Source organism: Maniola hyperantus, chromosome 9 (assembly GCF_902806685.2).
Source record: "Maniola hyperantus chromosome 9, iAphHyp1.2, whole genome shotgun sequence".
Taxonomy (NCBI): Eukaryota; Metazoa; Arthropoda; class Insecta; order Lepidoptera; family Nymphalidae; genus Maniola; species Maniola hyperantus.
Window position 1 is genome coordinate 15,310,895 of NC_048544.1, and position 27,021 is coordinate 15,337,915.

Below are 27,021 nucleotides of genomic sequence, written 5' to 3' on the forward strand. Positions count from 1 at the left end.
ACTTACTCGTAGGATTGTACCCGGCATCCCTAAAACGCATATAGCTCTGAAAAGTTAGAGGTACGAACCCCCGACCTCTCGAATAGGAGGCGGACGTCGTAACCACTAGGCTATCACGGCTTCACTAGGCTATCACGGCTTCACTAGGCTATCACGGCTTCACTAGGCTATCACGGCTTCACTAGGGTATCACGGCTTCACTAGGCTATCACGGCTTCACTAGGCTATCACGGCTTCACTAGGCTATCACGGCTTCACTAGGCTATCACGGCTTCACTAGGCTATCACGGCTTCACTAGGCTATCACGGCTTCACTAGGCTATCACGGCTTCACTAGGCTATCACGGCTTCACTAGGCTATCACGGCTTCACTAGGCTATCACGGCTTCACTAGGCTATCACGGCTTCACTAGGCAATCACGGCTTCACTAGGCTATCACGGCTTCACTAGGCTATCACGGCTTCACTAGGCTATCACGGCTTCACTAGGCTATCACGGCTTCACTAGGCTATCACGGCTTCACTAGGCTATCACGGCTTCACTAGGCTTCACGGCTTCACTAGGCTATCACGGCTTCACTAGGCTATCACGGCTTCACTAGGCTATTACGGCTTCACTAGGCTATCACGGCTTCACTAGGCTATCACGCCTCTAACTTTTGAGAGTTATGTGCGTTTTACAAAATAAATATCATTTGCTGGAAAACATCGTGTGGAAACCTACAATCTACATGTCTGAGAGTTCTTCATTACCTTCAAATTTAAAGGTAAGATTACTAGGTATACCAAGTGGGGGTAATCATATGAAAAGGCTTTGAATTTTTATTTTATTTTATACACAAGTTAAGTTGTAAAACATAATGTTATTAGTATTATTCTTCTCTCCTCACTGGTGTATCTTTTATTTAGACCTCGCACGCATCTTCCTACGTTTACGCTTTAGCCTTCGCATGCGCTTCTTACGCCACTTAGCTCTCATATTTGAAAAGTTTAAGCCTTAAGGCTAGTAATTTTTAAAGAAACGAGGCTCTTGCGATTGTTAAAATATTTTCAGATACAGAAAGATGGGTCCTCTCGTGCTGTCAACTTTGAAAAGGAACAAAACTTTACCTGTACTTTCCAAAAAAATAGATTTTTATTTCTTTTTATGATAAATAGTTTTTGATTTATCGTACAAAGTGTCGAAAAAATACGACTGTAGTACATGACCCTCGGTGCGCGAGTCTGACTCGCACTTGGACGGTATTTATAGTTAATCCCTGCTTTACTAACGAATAACGATACTAAAGAAATATATTATTTGTTGCGAAATTTGACCAGTATGCTAATAACTGGTCGATGAACGCTACCACAAACGCACAGTTTGTCCTAAGACAATAAAACTATATGGAGTTGATAACACCGACATTTGAAAAAAAAATGTTTTGTTTTCTTGTTGGACCAATGACGAATTTTCCGTAAACATATTATTATCTCGTACGTATTTACAAGTATAACAGACTACTCAAGTATAATGTAAACAAAGGTTTTTGAGATAAGAAAAAGTGAACTATAGTCGACGCATTTTAAACTGAGTCGTCGAGTTATCTGTCTGTTATGCTCGCACTTACCTACGACCGGTAAGTGCGAGCGAAACAGACAGATAACTCGACGACTCAGTTTAAAATGCGTCGACTATAGTTCGATAACGATTATAATAATATTAGGTTTGATTTTTTGGATTATAATAAAAATGTCAGGGAATTAAAATATTATAATGCTCTTACATCTAGCGTTAAATTAGAAACTCAAAAGTTAGTAAAACATATTGTTTTTAATACGAACTAATCACATAACAAAAAACGCACATTAATGTTAATTAAATTGACATTAATGTGCAAAATGTTGCACACAAATTTTGTAACACGTTTCCAAAAGGACCTATAAAACCTATAGTTCAGTGTTTCTTAATAATTAAGTAATTATGTATTCTTATAAAAAAGCCTCAGTCCTTTGCAATATTGTGTCTGATATTTACTGTCATTAAAATCAGAGTTTATGTTTTGATTCGAGTTTTTGTATCATCTTGTGACATTAGATTTGATGTTATAACCCATAATATAACTTTATCAATTCGCTTTCAACCGTTTCTAAATATAGATGTTTATTGCATGTTCTATATATAACTTAAGTTATATTTCATTATCGAATATTTTCTCGAATACTATATTTTTGTAAAGGTACCAAAAAATTTAATGTCGTGTAAAAGGTCTGGTACCTAACAAATTACTAATAATAATATATGGGAAAGCTCTACAATATTTCTGCTTGTATTAGCAATATATTATTCGTATTTTGTGTGAATAAATCAGATTATACAGAGCACTAAATGCCAAGAATATATTATGGTCGGCCGGAGACATAATACCTACTTAAGTGCCTAAGATAAGATGCCAAAACTTAGGCAATAACTTAGGACTTTGTTTTTACATGCTTGTGTTACATTTATTATCCCTCATGGGCCCTTACTTACATTACTAAAGTAATCTTTGATATGATTTACGTAATTTAGGCGTCTTTTATAAATAATAATAAATAATCTTTATTCAAGTAGGCTTCTATGAATCTCTTTAGCTTTGTCAAGTTCATTTGTAGGTTTCTTTGAAGGTAACATTTATATAACTTTTTCTAGGCATATCTATCAAAATCATAAAAATAGCAGTGGTTGAGGTTCGAATTACTTAGTTTTTTTTTTGGATTAAGTAAGGCCAATAGATTGAAAATTTTCTGTGAGAGTTTTAGAGATTTAAAAATAAGTACTTCATTCTCTGTAGCTCCAGGAATATACAGTGCACTGAAGTTAACTTCAGTTAAGAGTTTTCAAAATAATAATGGTAAAATTATGGTCGTTGTTTATTTTTAAATAATTAAAAATATCAAATTCATTTAGGTATATCGCCGTTTTAGTGATTATTGTGTATATTTAATGGTTTGGACTTCAATCAGGCAGCAACGAAGCTTTGATTTGCCTTGATATGTCGTCGTGCGGGCGAGCGCGGGTGACGTGCGGGTGTGCGGGGCGCTCCTCCCCCATTTCATGCCCCATTTGTCATCTCGACAAGTCGTGGACTCATAGTTAAAGACTTGGAGAGTGGCTTAGGATTTTTAATCCGGAAAATAAAAGTGTTCTTTCATCAAAATCAGCTCAGCAGTTTATGTACTACAAAAGAAGAATAAAAATACTCAATATTCTGGTGAATTGGGTATTTGACTCCAATTTTTTTTATTATTTTATAACTAGTTTATTTATTTTGTTTATTATTTTTATCCTAGTTTATAACTAGGATAAAAATAATGACGTAAACTGAAACAACTAATTAAAATCAAATAACAAAAAAGTTATAAGCATGTAAATATTTCTGATTAGATAGAGATAGCGATATAGCATTTTGACGTCACACCTTACTAATGCCATAGTAGCTTCGTGCGGTTTCATACAAATTTTCGTTTTGCGAGAAAGGGATGGAAGACCCTCCCACTCCAAAATTAAAATGCCTGTAACTTTGTAAATCTTTGCTGGATTTTAATATTTTTTTCAGCGTACGTCATTATTTTTATCCTAGTTTATAATAAAGTAATAATATTTATCAAATTCAATAGTAGGAAAATATCTAATTGCAGACAAAACAACAGCACTTATCTTCCAATAAAGTCGGTTACGCTCGCGACATTGCACTTGACATTCAGAACAGGTTCTGTCAGCTCTAAGCAGTTCTAACCCGGGGTCAGTATCCTGATGCTGGACAGTGCCGCGGCGCGCGCGCAAAGGACGCACGCGTTACACCCGCCATCTTGGATCTAATACAGGGTAAGTTTTTATCTGCGATTCATTTATTTTTAAACAAGATTCTTGAAATGGCGTTGTCATTATTAAAATTGTAAGAGTAATTAGATTAGTTATGAATCTAATCTAAATTACTAGTAATGTAGTATTTGCCAATTTTTTTAATGTTACATTAGATAAAAAAAAAATTTTTTACGTATGTTACACTAGCGAATTAGGAATTTCCATGAAAAGCTAGATGTAAGTGTTGAAAATCAGTACCCATATTATAAATCTGAAAGTGTGTTTGTTTGTTAGTTTATTGGTTTGTTGGTTCGTTGGTTTGTCCTTCAATCACGTCGCAACGGTGCAACGGACGGTGATTTTTTGCATGGGTATAGACAAAGACCTAGAGAGTGACATAGGCTACTTTTTATTCCGGGAAATCAAAGATTTAAAAAATCTAAATCCACGCGTACGAAGTCGCGAGCATTAGCTAGTAAATAAGTAAATAAAAATTATTACCATACTAATTGGGGGTTAGACGATGAAAAAATACCTAAGTATAATATAGATAAAATTACACATGATCTTAATTAGGAAAAAGAGAAAAAGAAATTGTTATTTGTGGCTAAATCAGGTTATCCTAAAGTAGATTCTTACCAGTGTTCAGGGAAAATGTTTATTTACTTTTTATTTCCAAGTTTTTTTTTAAAAAGAATATTAGCCATGTTAAATGACTAATATTCCCCTTTCCTTTGCGCTAGGAGTAGGTACAACAATAGTGCAACGGGCGGGGTTTGAACTGTCAACCTTTCAGTTTTCAGTCCACTCCTTTACCCGTTGAGCTATTGAGGCTCTACTGAGTTAGTATTAGATGTAAGTTAATGGGTAGGTAGGTATAAGACAAAGGGTAAAAGAGCTTCTAATATTGGGTAAAGAATAAGATTGATCTTTACCTAAGTTAATTAATGTTATGTTTTTTTAAATAGAAAATTACAATAAAACCTTAAGCTAGCCTTTTATCTAATTACTATATAAATCATGCCCGCGCGGAATGGTGCCAAGAATACTGGCTGCATTTCCGCGCTGGACAGCCAGGCTGATCCGTTGCGCAACAAATGAGCCAGCCCTTCAGTCACCAGACGAGGCTATTACTCGCGGTGAAATGTCTCGAATTTTTTTTTAACACTAAGACTCCATGGCCCCAGGGCGTCCACGGGAAACCGAACAAAAATGATCTCGATAAGAGAGGCGTCCTTGCGCCGCTTGCCGTTTTCAGCTGTTTCTGCTGCGGCTCCCGGTCTTGATGCTGTCTCCCTGATATGACACGGGGCCAATGTGTCAACGCACGTTGCGTCCCACATTAGCACCCGTCTCCGTTCCCAGGGAACCAGCGTCAATCCATCAGGTCTCTTGCCATCATCAAGTTATTTTTATATGTCGTGTAACATAATAATTTTTTTAGATGTGTATAACTAACTGACTGACCTATCAACGCACAGCCAGCTGGGGTAAGAAACTTGGATTTTCGACAGTAGGTTACGAAGTTTAAGTTTGAATGTCCGTCATTTTTTCAATGTATATCATTTGGGCTTTCAGTCAAAAATAAAGAAGTACCTACTTTTTAAACTCCATTACAAGTTAGCCCCTTACGACGATATTACTTGATGGTAAGTGATGATGCAGCCTAAGATGGTAGCGAGCTAGCTTACGGGTTTTAGAATTTTTGGAAATTTCACCCCTTCAAAAATTCCACTCGAGCGAAGCCGGGGTGGGCCCTTTAAATAATTATATATGGAGGTTTTCTTTTTGCGCCTTTTACGATGAGACCTTGGTGCTTGGAGGCTTTGGTGCTTTGGGGTCTTTTGCTTAAAACTTTAGCTTAATCAATTATCGTTTTTTTAATTTCTTTAAATTATTTATCTGCATCTTAAAATGTTTCTTGTTCGTTTAGTCTCGTTTTTAAGGTTCCGTACCTGAAGAATGCCAAGGGATCCTATTAGTAAGCCTCCGCTGTCCCTCAGCCCATCCTATCATCTGTATGTCATTGGGCTTTACCTCGTGAACCATAATAGGTGGAGAGCCGAAATTTTCACAGAATGTGTATTTTATTGCCACTATAACAACAAATTACAAAAAAAAAAGTGTTACTTTTTGTTCAATGGTAAGGAACCCTTCAAATGTGAGTCCGACTCGCACTTGAACGATTTATTTCTTTAAATTATCTGCATCTTGAAATGTTTCTTGTTTTAATGATTTGTTTAGTCTCGTTTTATTTCTAATCCACGCGGCGCAGAGCGTCGTAGGTATAAATTAAAAAAAAAAATACAAAACATGGCAAAATTCGTAATGATCAGGTTTAGGTGAAGGACCTTTAGACGAGTATCTTTCTGTGACTTCTGACACGTAAACATCGTTTGTGATCTTTTACGATTGTCTAAATTGATTCCAGAAAATCTGAAGATGAAAAAATGAAATATGTAGTTTATTTGTATGAATATAGGAAGACAAGGTGTTTAGAATACAGAGTTAAGCCAACATATCCAGTCAGGAAACCCTGACCAGACGGACCATGACATTTATTTTCAAATCCAAGATGGCGGACATGGACTTTTTACAAAAAATAGACTTGGGTGTCGTTCTCAGGGTTTTCCAGGATGCTGATTTTGATAGTGACATTTATTTTCAAATCCAAGATAGCGGACATGGATTTTTACAAAAAATAGGCATGGGTGTCGTTTTAAGGGTTTCATAATCAGGGGTTTGATGACATTTAATTTCAAATCCAAGATGGCGAACATGCACTTTTTACAAAAAAAAAGACATGGGTTTCGTTTTCAGGGTTTTCCAGGATGCTGATTTTGATAATGACATTTATTTTCAAATCCAAGATGGCGGACATGGACTTTTTACAAATAAGTACAGTACGGAGCCCTACAAACCAAGTACATTGTAACTTTGTTAGCCCGATAAAAAAGAAAAAGAAAAGAATTCAGATAGGAGGCTAATAGTAGGTTTTCATATAAAAGCCTTGTTTTTCTCTCGCGTTACAGAAACCTCGACGTATAAACATTATTTGAGCAAACTAGCTAGATAATAACATAAAGTATTGTCTTTGCCTGACCGTTATTTCTGATTCTATTTTCTTAGTAGTATGGTTACACTTGTGACATACTTTTTTTAAATATCTATTTATTTTTACAGGCCTTTTATACAACATGCATATGCCAACCCTATCTACCTTATAACATAGATTAACTTAATTGGTCATACTTGCAATTAGGTTTATAATACTTATTTAATCAATACTTTGTCATTCGAACCGCTAGGATATGGAACGTCCTTCCAGCATCAGTTTCCCCATCCAATTTTAATATGGGTATCTTCAAGATTGAATAGACATCTAGGCAAGCACGCTCCATCTTAGGCTGCATCATCACTTGCCACCAGCTAGGTGATTCGCTAACTCAGTGTCCAACACTGAATGATAGCCACAGAGGTTGGGTGGTTCTACATTGCCGCTTCACTGGGTGTTACTAAATATTTTTTCGTAGAAAACCTTCAACGAATTGAAAAATCAGTTCGGTGGCTATCATTCAGTGTTAGACACTGAGTTAGAGAATCACCAGGTCTGGTTCCAGCCAAGCGCTAGCCTTTAAAGAAAAGGTCCTTACTAGCTTTCAAAATTAATGCTGACTAATTGATACCCGAGACTTCGTTCGGAAATCCCGTGTGAACTCCATGATTTTCCGGGATAAAAAGGGTGATATAAGGATATGTACATCCAAATAATACATTCAGGCATTTAAAAGTTATGGTGGTCGTGCAAAAATGCTTTGAAACGAAATATACCTACCAAGAGCGTCTGGATAGCACTTATTTGAGAAAAACGTTCATTTGTTCTTTGTTTTTCTCGGCCGACACATATTATGTACACACGGAATCACAGGACATAAACGAGCAAGTTATGGTTATTCCTACGAAATAGTATTATTAGAATAAGATAGGTTTATACCTATCTTATTCTAGTAATACTATTTCGTAGGAATAACGTAGGTAAGTGTAAATATTAGACCTTTGGAATAGTCTCTATAGCTAAGTGATAAAATGGCGGATTGAAATCTTTTAGAAGATACGACGAAATTAAAAAACCCGTCAAGTGCGAGTTGGACGTGCACACGAAGTGCTCCGTACTGTCGTACAAGATATTTTAAATTTTTTATGTGGAATACATTGACTGATATATTACTTCGTAAGGACAGGGCCATTGAACAAGCAAAATGGCACCGACTCATTGGTCCTAAAATGTTTATTTAGCACCAATGCAACGTCAGTGACGTCTGGATTTCAAACGGGTCGTTCATTAGTATCTAAGGCAGAGATCTATAGAGCGCACTTTGACTTTGCTCAGACTTAAAATTGAGTTAAAACGAGACAGATTTATGTGATAGATATCTCTGTCTCGTTTTAACTCTGTCTTGTCGCGCTGATTTATTTGGTTCCAAAACCGTGAAAAGTTTTGTTCGCTTGGGCATATCTTGTCATTTATATCGATGGTGCAATACTGCAAGTTAATAAGATATTATTATAATGTTATTATTTTAATTTTTTGTGATGTAACCACAAATTCACGGTTTTCGGATTAATTTCTTTTTACTTGTGCTATAAGATCTCCCTATCTCCCTTTCATGATTCTAGGTCAACGGGAAGTACCCTATATGTTTTCTTGACAGACATGACGGACAGACAACAAAGTGATCTTATAAGGGTTTCTTTTTTCCTCTTGAGGTACGGAACCCTAAAAATGACATAGTTGTATGTATTTTGAAGTAATAGAATCCATGAAAACGAACCTCATTGTGAATAGACCTTAAGTTAGATAAGTAGGTACTAAGATTCCAACCTGGATACTGCATGCAATTTATTAGTACCACAAGGAAACGTCTGATATCTAAACTATTTCCATTCCGTTACTCGGCCGTAGAACGGGGTCGCGCTACTTTATACACCCTTTGTGAGTCTCGCTGTACAAGGAGTCGGAAATAAATTTCTAGCAAAAGGTAATGGCCAATTACTGAGAGCATGCAGCGATATACTATATATTTAGGCTCTATTTATATATATATATAAATAAATATAAATATATATATATATATATATATATATATATATATATATATATATATATATATAAATGTTTCACTAGATGCGGCGCTTCATAGTAACAACATGATCCTACGAACGCGCTCCTGTCAATCGTTTAACACCTGGGCTTTAATACCTGGGCTGGTTGTTTCAAACCATTGATGTTCGTAAGATACGTTCGTTAAAATTTAACAGACGTAGACGAACTTTAACATCTGTTAATTTGAGTGCGTTGCTTCATTGTACAAGAAACTGTTCGTCATTGTTATTTTGGTTGCGAAACTAACCCTAAAAATTAACTTACTTCTCCGTATCCTTTTTTTATTTCATTTTAAGTATATTAAATTATACACATAGTTATAAATATTGCTACTTCGCATTTTAAACACTTTTTCTTTCTTACAAATTCTCTTTCATCTTCAAAAAAACTACCATTAAAAGCTTTGAATTAAATTGATTCCATTATAATTTGTAAATAAAATATTCCGTATGTAGGAAGTATGAAGTTACGAACTGATTTGACGATCACCAATGGCGCCAGCACTGGTTAACGTAAACGTTACTTTTTAACGAACGTTAAAATTAGTCTGTTCCAATTATCTATGCTATTCGCTTAAAGCGGGTTACGATTGACAAGAGTGCGGACACTAGTATTCGTTGGAACATGTTGTTACTATGAAGCGCCGCATCTAGTGCCCCATTAATATCCCTAAGAGCATGCAATATAAAGGACTTGTATGCAATTTATTAGTACCACAAGGAAACGTCTGATATCTAAACTATTTCCATTCCGTTACTCGGCCGTAGAACGGGGCCGCCCTACTTTATACACCCTTTGTGTGTCTCGCTGTACAAGGAGTCGGAAATAAATTTCTAGCAAAAGGTAATGGCCAATTACTGAGAGCATGCAATATAAGGGGCTTGAATTTATTTACAAAATATAATTTTCTTTATTTTCTCTGGGCATAGCATTTTTAGCTAAGTAGTTAACGATTTGGTCTCATGAGTTATGTAAGTAAATTCGTTAGGTCTCATGTAACTTTAGCTTTGGACTTATTATATCATCCTCTCAACCCATGCCGGTTCACTGCTATCTCCTCTCAGAATGTCCTCTCTTAGTTATCTGGTGAGAGGCTTCGGCTGTGGCTAGTTACCACCCTACCAGCAAAGCCAAGCGATATTGCGTTCCAGTACGATGCCGAGTAGAAACCATAGATAAAAGAAAACCAAAGGGGTATGGGTTTGATAAAAACGGCCATACCCCTTCCAGGTTAGCCCGCATCCATCTTAGATTGCATCATCACTTACCACCAGGTGAATATGCAGGTCGAGGACACCTCGCGTGCCTCATATTTTAGGTTAAGTTCTCAAAGGTGTGTGAAGTCTTCCAATCTGCACTTCGCCAGCGTGGTGGGCTGTTGCCAAAGGCCTTGTCATTCTGAGAGGAGACTTGTGCTCAGTAGTGTGCCAGCGGAGGGTTGATGATAAGGTTCATTTTACTCTGATGTTATTGTATCACTCAAATTCTAGCAACGCAGTTGAGCGGTAAAATCTCATACTAAGCATTCTGCAGTGGTTAAATATAACAATCCATGTTATTACCAATCTTTCACAACATGCACTGCGCAGGTGCCCCCAACATCCCCGTGCAATATACCTGAGTTGACATATTATGCAGGGTGCGCGGGGCACGGGGCCGGGGACACCTCGCGGGGCACGGGGCCGGGGACACCTCGCGTGCCTCATATTTGAGATATTTACGACGATTTTGGTTTTACGACCAATAAATTTCATGCGATGCGGTCGGGGTCAAACTGAGGGCGTTTCAACTTTTCATATTTCTAATAAATAATTAAGCGGTAATAGGTATCTACATATATTTTATAGACTAGGCTAGTCGGCAGGTCCGAGGTTCGAGGCCCCGGGCACGCACCTTTAACTTTTTGGGGTAACACTTATGCGTTTTAAGCAATATAATATCACTTGCTTTAACGGTGAAGAAAAACATCGTGAGGAAACCTACATGCCTGAGAATCACTACCCATGTTATAAATGCGAAAGCGTTTTTTATCGGTTTGTTAGTTTGTCCTTAAATTACGCTACAACGGTGCAACGGATTGACATGATTTTTTGCATGGAGAGTGATATAGGCTACTTTATATTGCCAAATATTAAAGAGTTCCTACGGGATTTTGAAAAACCTAAATCCACCAAATTTTATTTCTATACTTAGCGACCCGACCCGGCTTTGTAGAGTTGATATTACTAATGTGGTGTCAAAAGAATAAAACAGCATTTTCAATGAAAGTTCTCAGTCGGCTTGATTTCTTCCGCATCTTGAACAACTATCGTAAGATTATACACGTCTCACACCAGACTTTACTCACGTGTTTAGTCGACGTGTTAGACGAGATATGTATAATGGAAATCACTCACGATAGTTTAAACGCTAAAATATCGTCATATTTCCACAAATTAAAACAATATTATACTATACGTATAAGCCTTCCTCTTGCATCGTTCTATCTGTTGATGAAAACCGCATTAAAATCCGTTGCGTAGTTTAAAAGATCTAAGCATAATTATAATATGAAGTCGGGACAGACGGCGGGAAGAGACTTTGTTTTATACTATGTAAAGAAACACTACATAGATAGAAACATTCAAATGTTTACAAAACAGAATATCCTGAAAAATAAAGAACATCAGCTATTATGCTATAAATATTTTATTCTGTTTTGTAAAACGCTTACAATTCGTCAGCACCTTTATAAAGTTTAAACGGTTTAGGGTTGCAGTAAAGGAAATTTCACCCCTATTTAACCCGCTTTCTGCGATCGTGGGAACTTAATAAGATTTCATACATAAGCACGTACGTTTTATCGGAAACTTTTCCAGTACATTTTTAGGGTTCCGTACCTCAAAAGGAAAAACGGAACCCTTATAGGATCACTTTGTTGTCTGTCTGTCGGTCTGTCAAGAAACCTACAGGGTACTTCCTGTTGACCTAGAATCATGAAATTTGGCAGGTAGGTGGGTCTTATAGCTGGTATTAGGGGAAAAATCTGGAAACCACGAATTTGTGGTTAGATCACACAAAAAAAATTAAATTATGGTCATGAACTAATAATTAGTATTTTCAATTTTCGAAGTAAGATAACTATGTTAAGTGGGGTATTTTTACATACATTCTAAAACAGATTCTTATTTATTTTTAAGTATAATAGTTTTTGATTTATCATACAAAATGTCGATAAAATACGATTGTATTACGGAACCCTCAGTGCGCGAGTCTGACTCGCACTTGGCCGGTTTTTATTTTATTAGATCTAATGTTGTAAGGAAAGTAATTTTGTAACGAAATCGTTTTAGGCTCCCTATTTTTCAAGTAAATTGTCCTGAATTTATTGGAAAAGTAATTTTACCAAAAAAGTTATAGTATTAGTGACTCTCACTAAGTCTATAACTTTAAAATTTTTGTAAATCTTTTTAATAACTAGCTTATGCCCGTGACTCCAGACAGACAGACAACAAAGTGATACTATAAGGGTTCCGTTTTTCCTTTTGAGGTACGGAATCTTAAAAAATCCGGATTAAAGGAAAAAAAAGTATTTAAATCAGAAGTGTAAATTCCTATACCGTTTTGTTTGCCAACTCCTCAATTATTGTTTCTTGTTACAGATATCAATCATGTTTCGACAAAGTATTTTGTTCACAATCTTCCTGCAAGTTACACAAAATGTTCTGGTAAGTGTATTTATTCCGTTTTCCCCGCTAACTATATGAAATGAAATGAAATGAAAATGAAATGAAAATCTTTTTTATTCGTATAAACTTTTACAAGTGCTTACGAATAGTCGGATGCATCTACCACTGGTTCGGAATGCCTTTCGGAATGTATATTAGTCCTATAGTATAGTATTGGTACGTGAAGAGGCGTCTTTACCTATGGTGCAGGGTGTACGGCGCACACGGGCGCCGGGTCTAAGGGGGCGCCGGGTCTAAGGCGCTAATGCGCCATCTCCAAAGATGCGTCGATGCCGGCGCTCTCAAAGACCCTGCGCTCGTGTTATGGCCGACGCCGTCATCATTTAATTGCACCATTTGCATCCGAATTTCCGTTTGAAAATATGTCTTAGAGCCCTCGCCCACGGCGACTTTTTGTAGCGATATAGTAGCGATGCTGTCGTGCGTCCCCATCGATACAGTCGCGAAGCGGTCGCTAGCTGTGTGCCCTCGCCCACGGTCTCAGATTCCGTCGCGATGCAAACGCGATATTGTCACGCTTCTGTGTCGATGCAAACGAGAAAAAATGTTGCACTGATGCTCGGTTCTCTATTCACGCGCCACCCTCCCTCCGTTCTTCCCCCGATGTCATCCGACAAAGTCGCGCGTTTGCATCGATACAGTCGCGAAGCGGTCGCTAGCTGTGTGCCCTCGCCCACGGTCTCAGATTCAGTCGCGATGCAAACGCGATATTATCACGCTTCTGTGTCGATGCAAACGAGAAAAAATGTTGCACTGATGCTCGGTTCTCTATTCACGCGCCACCCTCCCTCCGTTCTTCCCCCGATGTCATCCGACAAAGTCGCGCGTTTGCATCGATACAGTCGCGAAGCGGTCGCTAGCTGTGTGCCCTCGCCCACGGTCTCAGATTCAGTCGCGATGCAAACGCGATATTATCACGCTTCTGTGTCGATGCAAACGAGAAAAAATGTTGCACTGATGCTCGGTTCTCTATTCACGCGCCACCCTCCCTCCGTTCTTCCCCCGATGTCATCCGACAAAGTCGCGCGTTTGCATCGATACAGTCGCGAAGCGGTCGCTAGCTGTGTGCCCTCGCCCACGGTCTCAGATTCAGTCGCGATGCAAACGCGATATTATCACGCTTCTGAGTCGATGCAAACGAGAAAAAATGTTGCACTGATGCTCGGTTCTCTATTCACGCGCCACCCTCCCTCCGTTCTTCCCCCGACAAAGTCGCGCGTTTGCATCGATACAGTCGCGATGCAGTAGCACGTTGCAAATGCGACTAACACGCGTTAGTAGTGATGCTGGCGTGCGTTTATTAAACGCGCTACAGCATCGCTACAAAAAGTCGCCGTGGGCGAGGGCTCTAAAGTATTCCATTTTGACCCTGCTCCTACCCTAGACTGGAGGGCGCCAGGGTACTGGTTGCACACGGGCGCCACAAGGGCTAGACACGCCTCTGGATATGTCGTTCAAAATAAGAGTGAAGAGGGTGCACCTTCTGGCGCGCTCCACCTTGGCTGCATCATCTCATGATTGCAGTTAAGCGCAAGCCTTGTGTACAGCCCATTGCCACTTCAATCTAGCTTTTAAATCATCATCATCAACAACTAATAGACGTCCACTGCTGGACATAGGGCTCTTGTAGGGACTTCCACACGCCACGGACTTGCGCCGCCGCCATCCAGCGGCTCCCTGCGACTCGTCTGATGTCGTCCGTCCACCTAGTGGGGGGGTCTTCCAACACTGCGTCTTCCGGTGCGAGGTCGCCATTCTAGCACCTTGGGACCCCAACGTCTATCGGTTGTACGAACTATGTGCCCTGCCCATTGCCACTTCAGCTTCGCAACCCGTTGAGCTATGTCGGTTACTCTAGTTCTCCTACGGATCTCCTCATGTCTGATTTGATCACGTAGAGAAACTCCACACATAGCTCTCTCCATCGCCCGCTGAGTGACTCTGAGCTTTCTTATGAGGCCCATATCCAACTCGGTTATCGAAGCTTCGAGATGTCTTCTTGTCCAAAATTCCTCAGTGCGTGAAGACCAAAGTCTTCGAACAGTGCGTGTTGCCAGTGATGACATATGGATCCGAGACATGGTCGCTAACTATGGGTATCATAAGAAACTAAAGAAAGCTTTTAAATATGTACCACTAATTCTACCGTGAACAGTTTTTTTTTCACGAAAGAGGACATTGTGTCACAGATAATGAATATTCATGAGTTTTCACTTTCGCCTCAGTTTCTGTAACCACAATGGTGGTCCCTGGTAGTGGTGGTGAGCTAATCACTTTCGAGGTGGCGTAATACAACCTCCCTGGTGCAGTGGTAAGCACTGTGATCTTATTAGTGGGAGGTCCTGGGTTCAATTCCTAGCAGGGGTTTGGAATTTTATAATTTCTTTTCTGGTCTGGCCTGGTGGGAGCCTTCAGCCGTGGCTAGTTACAACCCTACCGGCAAGCCACGAAGCGATTTAGCGTTCCGGTACGATGCCGTGTAGAAACGAAAGGGGCATGGGTTTATTAAAAATTGCCATACCTCTTCCTGGTTAGCCCGCTGCCACCTTAGACTGCATCGTCACTTACCACCAGGTGAGATTACAGTCAAACGTCGCAACGGTGCAACGGATTGACGTGATTTTTTGCATGGGTATAGATAAAGACCTGCTGAGTGACATAGGCTTTTTATCCCGGAAAATCAAAGAGTTCCCACAGGATTTTCGCGGGCATCAGCTAGTAAAAAAATAAAAAAATCTCAACTATTAACTACGCCGCTAAACAGCAATAAGTTTTATTTCCAGAAAATTCCTTTGTAAGATTTGTAATTAATCGCAAAAGTAATTAACACCAACTGGCTCAGAAGGGCAATTAAGAGATTAACCCAGTTATTAGCGGAGGCTGCCAACGGCCTCATCTCTTGTGCTAAATTAAATTCATCATTAATTGTTAAGAGTTAAACCGATAACAACTAAATCACAATAGTGAAAAATAGTCAAGTGTGTGTCAAACAACCGGCCAAGTTAGAGCCTCAATAGCTCAACCGGTATAGGAGTGGACTGAAAACCGAAACGTAGACGGTTCAAATGCCGCCCGTTGCACTATTGTCGTACCTACTCCTAGCACAAGCTTGATGCTTAATTGGAGAGGAAAGGGGAATATTAGTCATTTAAAAAATGGCTAATATTCTTTAAAAAAAAAAAAAAAACATTCCAAATTTCATCCAAATCTGTTCAGCCGTTTTTGCGTGATTGAGTAACAAACATCCGAAAATCCAAAGATCCTAACATCCACACTTTCACATTTATAATATTAGTAGGATTTACGCCATGTGACGTCATTAATCGCTTTCCGTACAGAGTGACAATAATAATTAATTATTTTCTAAATGAATAAAAATCATGAATTTTAAAAATATTCTCTTTAATAATGATTTCTAGCTACATAAACTATCGCTATACAAAAAATCATGTCATTTTATTAATTACTAGCTTATGCTCGCGACTTCGTCCGCGTGGACTACACAAATTTCAAACCCCTATTTCACCCCCTTAGGGGTTGAAATTTCAAAAATCCTTTCTTAGCGGATGCCTACGTCATAATAGCTATCTGCATGCCAAATTTCAGCCCGATCCGTCCAGTAGTTTGAGCTGTGCGTTGATAGATCAGTCAGTCAGTCAGTCAGTCACCTTTTCCTTTTATATATTTAGACTAGCTTATGCTCGCGACTTCGTCCGCGTGGACTACAAAATTTCAAAACCCTATTTCACCCCCTTAGGAGTTGAATTTTCAAAAATCCTTTCTTAGCGGATGCCTACGTCATAACAGCTATCTGCATGCCAAATTTCAGCCCGATCCGTCCAGTAGTTTGAGCTGTGCGTTGATAGATCAGTCAGTCAGTCAGTCACCTTTTCCTTTTATATATTTAGATTACTACAGTGAACAGTCCAAGACCCTATTTCGAATGTTTTTAGAAAACTATCCCAAAATTCGATCCGATAAAGTAGATCGAAGATAGTTGCGGTAATTGCTAATGCGCGTGGCCGCCACTTTAGTGACGTCAGCACTAGACTGAAGTTTCGAGCTGATGGTATATTTTTATTTCGGCTGACGTCAAAATGACGTCATTTCGATGTTAAAGAGACATGGTTCCAGCGCAATAGCAATTTGCGGGACTTGATCATCATCATCATCATCACCCTGTGGACATAGGCCTTCCCTTAAGAGCGCCACCACACCCGGTCCTCAGCCTTCCTCATCCAGCCACTTCCCGCAAGCCTCTTTATATCGTCGGTCCATCGTGCTGGAGGGCGTCCCACACTACGCTTGCTTAAACGCGGTCTCCACTCAAGATTTGCGGGACTTATACTCATAAATTTTCCAGGTCCAATCAGTCCAGGAGGTGAAGCTCTCCGACTCCTACCTCCCCGTGGCGATGCAGGTCATCGCGCACCTCACGGACCAGATGGCCTTCGAAGCCAAGGATGACGTTCCTCAGCGAACTACCACGACTGCCAAACCTTTGTATGTCAATTCAAATTACTTTGCCAGCTTGCCGGGAAACGGCTGGAGGATGCGGTATGGTATCGCGAGGTGATGGTCTATTTCTATTCTCTTCTCTTCTATTTTCTCCTAGTAGCTTTTAAGATTTAAACTAATGAGCAAGTTTCCAGGCAACGTTCGATAAAATTTTCATTGATGGCGCTAAATCCATGTATGAGACGAGACACTGGGTTGGTTTGCACATGCACTCTCAGTGTCTCATGGGTGGCAGATTCCTAGACAAATAAAATGGTTCATAAAAGAGCCTACTTACTAACATAGTCATTAGCAATTAATTTTATTCCTAAAAAAAATGGATGTAATATCTGAAATAAAGATGATTGTTATTTTTATTAAATGCTACCATCACTAGAGATGAAAAATAATACCTATATCTAAATGATCTATGCTTTAAATCTTATAATTTAAATCCGATGCGAAATTAATATTAATTACTTATATTATAGTTCCAAGATCTTGTGGGGAAGAAACGTAAGGAAAATTGCAGCGCACGCTAGCTTTTACTCTTCATCTATGTCATTGATTGACACGACCTAAACATTAAAGCATAGATGATATGATCTATAGATCATATAGATATAGGTATTATTTTTCATCTTTAGTGGTGGTAGTATTCAGCGACATCTATGAAAATTTTATCGAACGTTGCCTGGAAACTTTCTCATTTAGGTATTTAGAAAAATTGTTTCCTTCAATAATTTAACTAACAGTTCTATCATAATAATAGCAGTTAAAGAACCTTTTAACTTTACTATTCTGTTTCTTAGGCCGCGATTACACCTGTAAGTTTTACTCTCGTAAGTAGCTTGCGTAATTAATTGACAACAAAACTAAGGTAAATGACACTTATAATAGTGTTTACATTAGTAAAGTCGTAAGTTAATCATGTAACTTTGGAGACCTCCCTGGCGCAGTGGTAAGCGCTGTGGTCTTATAAGTGGGAGGTCCTGGGTTCGATTCCTGGCAGGGGTTTGGAATTTTGTAATTTCTAAATGTCTGGTCTGGTAGGAGGCTTCGGCCGTGGCTGGTTACTACCCTAACGGCAAATCCGTGCCACCAAGCGATTTAGCGTTCTGAAGCCGTGTAGAAACCAAAGGGGCAATGGGTTTAATAAATACTGTTATACCCCTGAAAGGTAAGCCCGCTACCATCTTAGACCGCATCATCACTTACCACCAGGTGAGATTGCAGTCAAGGGCTAACTTGTATCTGAATATTAAAAAAAGCTTTGTCTGACCTTTGAATGCCTTTTCTACACAGATACCTAATGCTTTGCTTTGCAAACTATTTTCTTCCGCTTGTTTTTTTAAATATAACGTAATTATAACAATAATAAGTATTATTATATTTTGAAACAATATATTATAATGGAATATACTCAAATGTATTTGGGCCTAGTTTTAAACAAGTAGGTATGTTATACTTTTTAGGCATTTATGATGATAAAACCTTATTGTACAGTACGCGACCGAAAGTGATGAACATCGTCCTTTAGAATAACATTTCAGGTTTGTAGAGCGTTGTCTCTGTCACTCATACCCATATGACGTTTTGTCCGACTCAACGGCCGAGACAATGTTCTACGAATCTGCTATCTCCTTCTTAAGATCGATGTTCATCTATACTATTTTTTTTATTATTATTATCCGGTGTTCCTCCGTTTTGCCTTTCAATTATCCTATTTATTTTAAACAATAGCTTTTCATTAATATTTTAGGATAGAAAATGATACAAAAACCAAATGAGACGAAACGAGATACATTTTTAACTATATTTTTGACGATACATTTTTATGTCTATAATTCTATTCACCTATGCAGTGATTACCAAACAAAAGGTCTACTAAGGGCGAGATCTATAGAGCATTCTTACTTAGCTTAGACTTAAGACAGAGCTAAAACGAGACAGAGCTCTCACTTTAACTCGATCTCAAGTCTGAGCAAAGTCAAAGTGCGCTCTATAGATCTAGTCTAAGTATGCAAGCGAAAATATTTTTTTTTTGAGTTTTTTAAGTGTAATTCATATTTTCAGGGACATAACAACGCGATTTCACAAACCAGGTCTCTACGCTCCATCAGCCCCACCAAAACCGACCGATAGAGTCATCCCCAAAGACCAGAACTTCGTCCTTCTACCCATGGAGCACAACGCGGAATACACCATCATTGAGCCGCAAGAGAAGAGAACGGAAGAGCCCCTGCTGTCAGCTCTCCATGAAGAAGTGAAGCTTTTGATGGAGCCGAGACCTAGTTTGCAGCATCAGCTCTTGCCTTACGAACAGGATGTCAAAGCTTCCAGACGTTCTGACGGGTAACTTTCTGACAAATCTAAATAAAAAAAGGAAGGACTGACTGACTGATCTATCAACGCCAGAGACTATAGGTACCTACTCCTATAGTCAATGCACAATGCACAGCTCAAATTACTGGACGGATCGGGCTGAAAATTTTTTTTTTTTTTTTAAAAGAATATTAGCCATTGTAAATGACTAATATTCCCATTTCCTCTCCAACTAAGCGTTAAGCTTGTGCTAGGAGTAGGTACAACAATAGTGCAACGGGCGGGGTTTGAACCGTCGACCTTTCGGTTTTCAGTCCACTACTTTACCCGTTGAGCTATTGAGGCTCTAAATAGCTCAACGGGTAAATTGGCATACAGATAGCTATTATGACGTATATATCCGCTAAGCAATGGTTTTTTGGAAAATGGGGTTTGAAACAAGAAAAAACCCAGCCAAGTGCGAGCCAGGCTCGCGCAACGAGGATTCCGTACTACAGTCGTATTTTTTCAACATTTTGCACGATTATCCAAAAACTATGTTGCATAAAAATAAATAAAAATCTGTTTTAGAATGCACAGGTGAAGCCCTTTCTTATGGTACCCCACTTGATATAGCTATCTTACTTTGAAAGTTGAAAATATCAATAATTAGTTCATGACCAAAATTTAATTTTTTTTTGTGTGATGTAACTACAAATACACGGTTTTCAGATTTTTCTCCTAATGTCTGCTACAAGAACGACCTACCTGCCAAATTTCATGATTCTAGGTCAATGAGAAGTACCCTGTAGGTTTTTTGACAGACCGACAGAGAGACAGACAACAAATTGATTCTATAAGGGTTCCGTTTTTCCTTTTGAGGTACGGAACCCTAAAAACTAGGTACATTTAAGGATTTTTTGTTTGTTATGTTTAGGTATGATGACATAGACGAAGAAAGCTTGCAGTACCTGTCCCAGAACGTGAGGGACATGATCAGAATGGCCAACGACCCAGACGACGACCGGGTCGTGGACGTGTGGGAAGGGCTGAGGGCCAGTCCCAGCGAGGTGTCCACGCGTGGGAAGCTGTCGTCATCCAACTTGAGGCTGCTGCTGCTGTACGATCTGCTCAGCAGGGACGCGAAGAAACAACGACTCTCCGATTTTAGCGTAAGTAGTTAGTTCCTAATCTAAATATCCTCCATACTAATATTATAAATGCGAAAGTGTGTCTGTCTGTCTGTCTGCTAGCCTTTCACGGTCCATCCGTTCTACCGATTTTGACGAAATTTGGTATAGAGATAGCTTGCACTCCGGGGAAGGACATAGGCTACTTTTTATCCCAGAAAATCAAACAGTTCCCACGGGATTTTCAAACCTAAATCCACGAGGACGAAGTCGCGGGCATCATCTAAATATATAAAAGGAAAAGGTGACTGACTGACTGACTGACTGACTGACTGACTGACTGACTGACTGACTGACTGACTGACTGACTGACTGACTGACTGACTGACTGACTGACTGACTGACTGACTGACTGACTGACTGACTGACTGACTGACTGACTGACTGACTGATCTATCAACGCACAGCTCAAACTACTGGACGGATCGGGCTGAAATTTGGCATGCTGAAGCTGTTATGACGTAGGCATCCGCTAAGAAAGGATTTTTGAAAATTCAACCCCTAAGGGGGTGAAACAGGGGTTTGAAATTTGTGTAGTCCACGCGGACGAAGTCGCGAGCATAAGCTAGTCTAGTATAAAATAAAAAGGTGACTGATTGACTGACTGACTGATCTATCAACGCACAGCTCAAACTACTGGACCGATCGGGCTGAAAATTGGCATGCAGATAGCTATTTTAACGTAGACATCCCCTAAGGGGGTAAAATAGGGGTTGGTTTGTGTAGTCCACGCGGACGAAGTCGCGAGAATAAGCTGGTAAAAGACATAAAACTCTTGTCTCAACATGAGCTATGAACAGCTGTAGGTCGATCGGAGCCGCTTAATTCAGGCGGCGCAAGACCGTGGCGTGTGGAAGTCCCTACAAGAGACTTATGTCCCGCTGTGGACGTTTATCGGTTGATGATGATGATGATGATGATGATGATGATAAGATAAAGAGCCGTTAAATTGTAAAAGAAAACCTTTTCACTGGGTATTTATTTACTATGCCTCGTAAAGATCACCTTAAACGTTAAATGATCCCTACCTCGTAGTCCTGAGCAGATAGGTTTAATACAAGGACTTTTATTGCAGGTGTAAAAATGTTATCACTCGTAGTATCTCTACGAGTACAACAACAATATGTAGGTATATGTACAGTCTGTACAAAATTGCTTCTCACGCGCCATTTTAACTCTAGGTCAAACTGTCATGTCAAAAGTACGGCGCGGCGGCGAGTTGATTACGTATCTCGCGACAGGCTTGCGACAGGCGTGAATCTCGCGATCAATGCTGTCAAACGTCACACGTAACAGCGGCTAGAGAGAGACAGCAATAGCCACAAGCAAAATAAGAAGAAGAAGAAGAGAGACGGCAAATGTCGCATTGCTACTGCTATCGCATTGCTGTCGCTACTGCAACGTTTTACGTAATCACCCCGCGGGTCTCCTTTAAAATAAGGACTAAAATCGCACTTTCGACATGACAATTGACACATAAAATTTAAATGGCGCGTGAAACCACAGAGTAGACGTCATTTTGTACGAATAAAACCTACATTCATGATTAATTTATTGGGGTGTAAATTCTTATGGCCCGTTTGGTTATTTATTTATTTTTACTTTATTTATTAGGAACACACACAATACATTAATATAACACAAACTACGACACTTATAGACAAACACAGGCTGATAAATGTATCTATAAAATGCCTGCTTAAAAGGCTGTGAGGTGTTAAAAGGAGATATTCAGACGTCTCTTACAAGTATTAAGACGATATTTGAGTCATAATAAAAAAACTATGTTACGACTCTATGACTATCAGTACCAATATAGACGTGATTTTTTGCATGGGTATAGTTAAAGACCTGGAGAGTGACATAGGCTACTTTTTATCCCGGAAAATCAAAGAGTTCCCACGGTATTTTTCCAGGCAAAAACATCCATAAATCCAGACGTTCGAAGTCGCGTAGTTATTAATACTCGACAAAGCTTATTCTCAAGTCACTTAAGATATAGGGATATTAATAACTAACTGTCGCCCGCGACTTCGTACGCGTGGATTTAGGTTTTAAAAATCCCGTGGGAACTCCTTGATTTTCCGGGATAAAAAGTAGCCTATGTTACTCCCCAGGTCTTTAACTATACCCATGCAAAATCACGTCAATCCATTGCTCCGTTACGACGTAATTGAAGGACAAACCAACAAACCATTAACCAACAAACAAACACACTTTCACATATTATATTATAATATGGGTAAACGCCGTAAGTCTCCACCAGGCAATCTTTGCTTTGCAGTAGCATTTTAATCTGAGTCTGTTTGTTGATTTTTCTTCAATCACGCCGCAACAAGGCAAAACGGGTCAAATAGTGATAAATAAAGCCCAAAACATAATGGTTTGATACCTATAAATTTGGCAATAAAGACATTAATAGCAGAGTGAGTTCTAGCAATAGAAGCTAGCCACGACCTTTCGTACAAACGACTTTAATAAAGCTTCAACCCGAAATTAATCGCTATCCGAGATTTAATCAGTGACTAGGTAAAGTTTTAAGATTACCTATAAAGTTTACTACAGACTATTTGGAGATGTTAAATATCCTACATCTAAGCTTCAATCTGTACCATGTTGGTCTAATCTCTTGGCTATCTGTACACCGTGATAAGAACAGAAAGTGATACCTGTGACCTGTGACATCTGAAATGAGTTTTTTAACCATTTCAGTTAGTCGTAAGTTATCTTAATTAAAAGTAGTTAGTTATGTGTATGTAAATTTTATTTTATTGTAATTTTTCAAAAATGTGTATATGGGTTTTTTATGCCTAAAAAAACCGTTATTATTATAATTCCAAATTTTATTGCACTTATCGCTCGAATAAAATTTTTGTAAATTTTTTGGTAGTTTATTATCACTTTAGGATCAAATTAAGACACTTATCAAATAAGGGTAAATTGCCCTATTGTAGAACAGACGTTTACATAAATTAATACACCCAGAGACGAGTAGCGGTCGAAGTGATTTACTGTCTTGCGGTGAGGGAAAGTAAACAGAGAAATACTGCTCATTAATGGATTTGCCACAGTTATTGATTAATAAATCCGAAAGTGTGTTTGTTTGTTGGTGAGCCCTTCAATCACGTCGCAACAGTGCAACGGATTAACGTGATTTTTTGCATAGGTATAGGATAAAGAACTGGAGAGTGACGGGATTTTTAAAAACCGGCCAAGTGCGAGTCAGGCTCGTGCAATGAGGGTTCCGTACTACAGTCGTATTTTTTCGACATTTTGCACGATAATTCAAAAACTATGATGCATACAAATAAATAAAAATCTGTTTTAGAATGTACAGGTGAAGACCTTTCATACCCCCACCACAATTTAATTTTTTTTGTGTGATCTAACCCTAAATTCAAGGTTTTCAGATTTTTCCCCAAATGTCAGCTATAAGATCTATCTACCTGCCAAATTTTATGATTCTAGGTCAACGGGAAGTACCCTGTAGGTTTCTTGACAGACAGACAGATAGACAACAAAGTGATCCTATAAGGGTTCCGTTTTTCCTTTTGAGGTACGGAACCCTAAAAAACCTAATTCCACGCGGACGAAGTCTCGGGCATCAGCTAGTTGTGAAATAAATTATTACCTATTGAAATAGATAGTGTCTCACGTATGGCCAATAGTGCTGAAAAACGGCAAACTGCTGAAAGCTGACAAACGGTCACTAATTCAAAATGGCGGGCATAAGCCAGGTGTGGACTTGTGGACGATCCCAAATTAACCGGCTCGTTGGAAAGCCTGGAGCACCGCAGAGACGTTAGCTCTCTATGCGAGTTCTATCGCCTTTATAATGGGGAGTGCTCTGAAGAGTTATTTGATCTCATTCCACCCTCCTTTTCCTACAACCGCACCGCACGCCACCGCAAGCAATTTCACCCTCACAACCTGGTTGTCTGGAGCACTTCGACCACCCGTTGTGCCAGATCCTTTTTTCCACGCACGTGCAAACTGTGGAATCAACTGCCTTCGGCGGTGTCCCATTAGATAACAACGTGGGGTTATTATTAACTTTTAATTTGTTCCTAAACTGAAAATATTACAATGAAACTTAAAGCATGCCCGCGTGGAATGGTGCCAAGAATACTGGCTACATTTCCACGCTAGACAGCCAGGCTGATCCGTTGCGCAAAAAATGAGCCAGCCCTTCTGTCACCAGATGAGGCTATTAATCGTAGTACTTTAAAAGAATTAGTAGGCACTAAGACTTTCCTAAACTTAGCTATCTCATGGGTGATTAATATTAATAATTTTGAAAGGTTTATAGCCACAATCAATAATACGTTTTATTCTGATTTTATTGTTGTTATCTTGGCCTTGTTTATGGCACTTTTGTTGGTTCAGCTCATTCCGTCCAAGGTCAAAAGGACTTCTTGTGTCTACCGGGGAATTTTATTGTACCTACTAAGACGTGGCGTTTTGCCAAAAACGAAAAATGGGATTATACTCGTTAGGCTACAAAATATGTGATTTGTTTTTCGATGGAGCCATTTTCTTTGGATTTATTTATTATTTGATCCCATATTGGCAGGCTATCATTTTTTACATGAAGCGATGGATGACTTAACTCGAAATCAAGTTAAGAATGAGTCAGTAGGCACCACTGAAATGGACAATGAAATAGGCACACATTGAAATTGTACCATACAATTTTTTTGTGCCGAATTAAAGCGGCCTACCAAGCCTACTGGAAATTAAAATTGACGCTTTCTGTGTATTTTGGTCACAGTCCACCACGCTGAACATTAATGGATTAGACTTCACACTCCTTTGAGTTATGGACAACATTAATGGAAAACATTATATACCTACATAGTCTACATACATACCTACCAAATTTCATGATTATAAGTCAACGGGAAGATGGTATAGGTTTTTTTGACAGACACGACTGACGGGCAGACAGACAGACAGACAACAAAGTGATCCTATCATTAATTTAAAACGTTTGCTCCAGTGGAAGACAACTGACAAGAAGTGTAAACGAGTTTGTTTAACTTAACCATAGTCACAACAGATCGTTCATAGACAATATTAATTAATTGATACGACACGTTCAGAATTACTTATTTTGATAGAAATTACAACACCTATTAGGTATTAGGTGTTAGGTGTTAGGTGTCGTTTTTCCTTTTGAGGTACAGAACCCTAAAAAATACTAACTTATTCACTTCCTTCCAGGGATTCTCTCCAGAAGTGATGAAGGCTTTGGTGGAGTCCTCAGACGGCGGGGCCAGAGCGCAGCTCAGCATGGTGCTGGACAGGATGGTGGAGCGCCACGACTGCACCCACGACTACGCCAACAACCGCGCTAGGGAAATGGTCGCCGAGCTGGCCAAGGACGAGTCCAAGCTGTCCTCCGAGATTAGATACTTGCAGCCACTTGTATACAGATACTAATTTTCTAAGTCTGAGATCTAGAGCGCACTTTGACTTTGCTCAGGCTTAAGGCCCAAGACACCGGGTCTGCCCGCGTTATTCAAATTTAATTTGGTTTTTCTCAATTTGTAAACTAATGCGACAAATTAGGGGTTCAATTTAAATGCCATAAGCCTAATTTGTCGTATTAGATTACAAATTGCGACAAAACCAAATTAAATTTGAATTTCGCGGGCAGACCGTGTCTTCCACCTTAAGATTGAGTTAAAACGAGACAGATTTATGTGAGAGATATACATCTGTCTCGTTTTAACTCTGTCTAACTAAGCAAAGTCAGAGTGCGCTCTATAGATTTCACCCTCAGTCTGAATAAACTAAGTATTCGTGCTGATTGGTTTAATATAAATCTGTAAACTAAAATGATACATATGAAACGATATTGTGAAAAGAAAAGTAATTCTTCTTTTAGATCTCTGAATTGGAATACAAAATATCTCAAAACAAAAATGATATTATAATATTTTAACAGTTCAACAATAATGAATATAATATAAGGAATATAAAAAAGCAGGAAGTAGGTACCTATATCTAACCAAAATGCCTTAGGTACTTTTCTTTTCCGCAAGAAAGCAGAAACATTGTGAAAACGATAGTCCTACTTTTCAATCCGACCGATTTTGTTGTAATATGTAGGTACAACTGAATTAATAATTCATATAATTAAACTTTTCAATAACTCACTACAGATACCTGTATAATGTATAGGTATATGTACATATTTATTATAATATAGAATTATAACATTATAACACAAGTAAAGTCAAGATAAAGTCAAATTATCGTTAAGTTATACGAAATTATAATTTGCCATAATTGTGTGTTAAACATGCA

The 27,021-nt window shown here is 38.9% G+C and overlaps 1 protein-coding gene across 2 annotated transcripts; it reads left to right on the forward strand.

The window, feature by feature from the left end:
• The first annotated feature begins 3,744 nt into the window (after positions 1–3,744).
• On the forward strand, positions 3,745–26,951 carry ImpE3 (Ecdysone-inducible gene E3). Of its 2 annotated transcripts, none has more exons than XM_034971804.2 (6): positions 3,745–3,847; positions 12,632–12,697; positions 17,082–17,290; positions 19,292–19,570; positions 20,457–20,691; positions 25,933–26,951. In XM_034971804.2, exons 2-6 carry the CDS (start codon positions 12,641–12,643, stop codon positions 26,149–26,151), a joined length of 999 nt encoding a protein of 332 aa, XP_034827695.1. In that variant the 5' UTR covers positions 3,745–3,847; positions 12,632–12,640; the 3' UTR covers positions 26,152–26,951. The 2 variants fall into 2 exon arrangements, with proteins under 2 accessions (XP_034827695.1, XP_034827696.1); XM_034971805.2 differs by having other exon boundaries at positions 17,082–17,221.
• Positions 26,952–27,021: the final 70 nt, after the last annotated feature.

Coding starts and splice junctions, on each gene's coding strand:
- ImpE3 (XM_034971804.2), top strand. CDS start 12,641: ATGTTTCGACAAAGTATTTTGTTCACAATCTTCCTGCAAGTTACACAA. Junction 12,698..17,081: donor AAGTTACACAAAATGTTCTG/GTAAGTGTATTT, acceptor TAAATTTTCCAG/GTCCAATCAGTCCAGGAGGT. Junction 19,571..20,456: donor GCTTCCAGACGTTCTGACGG/GTAACTTTCTGA, acceptor TGTTATGTTTAG/GTATGATGACATAGACGAAG.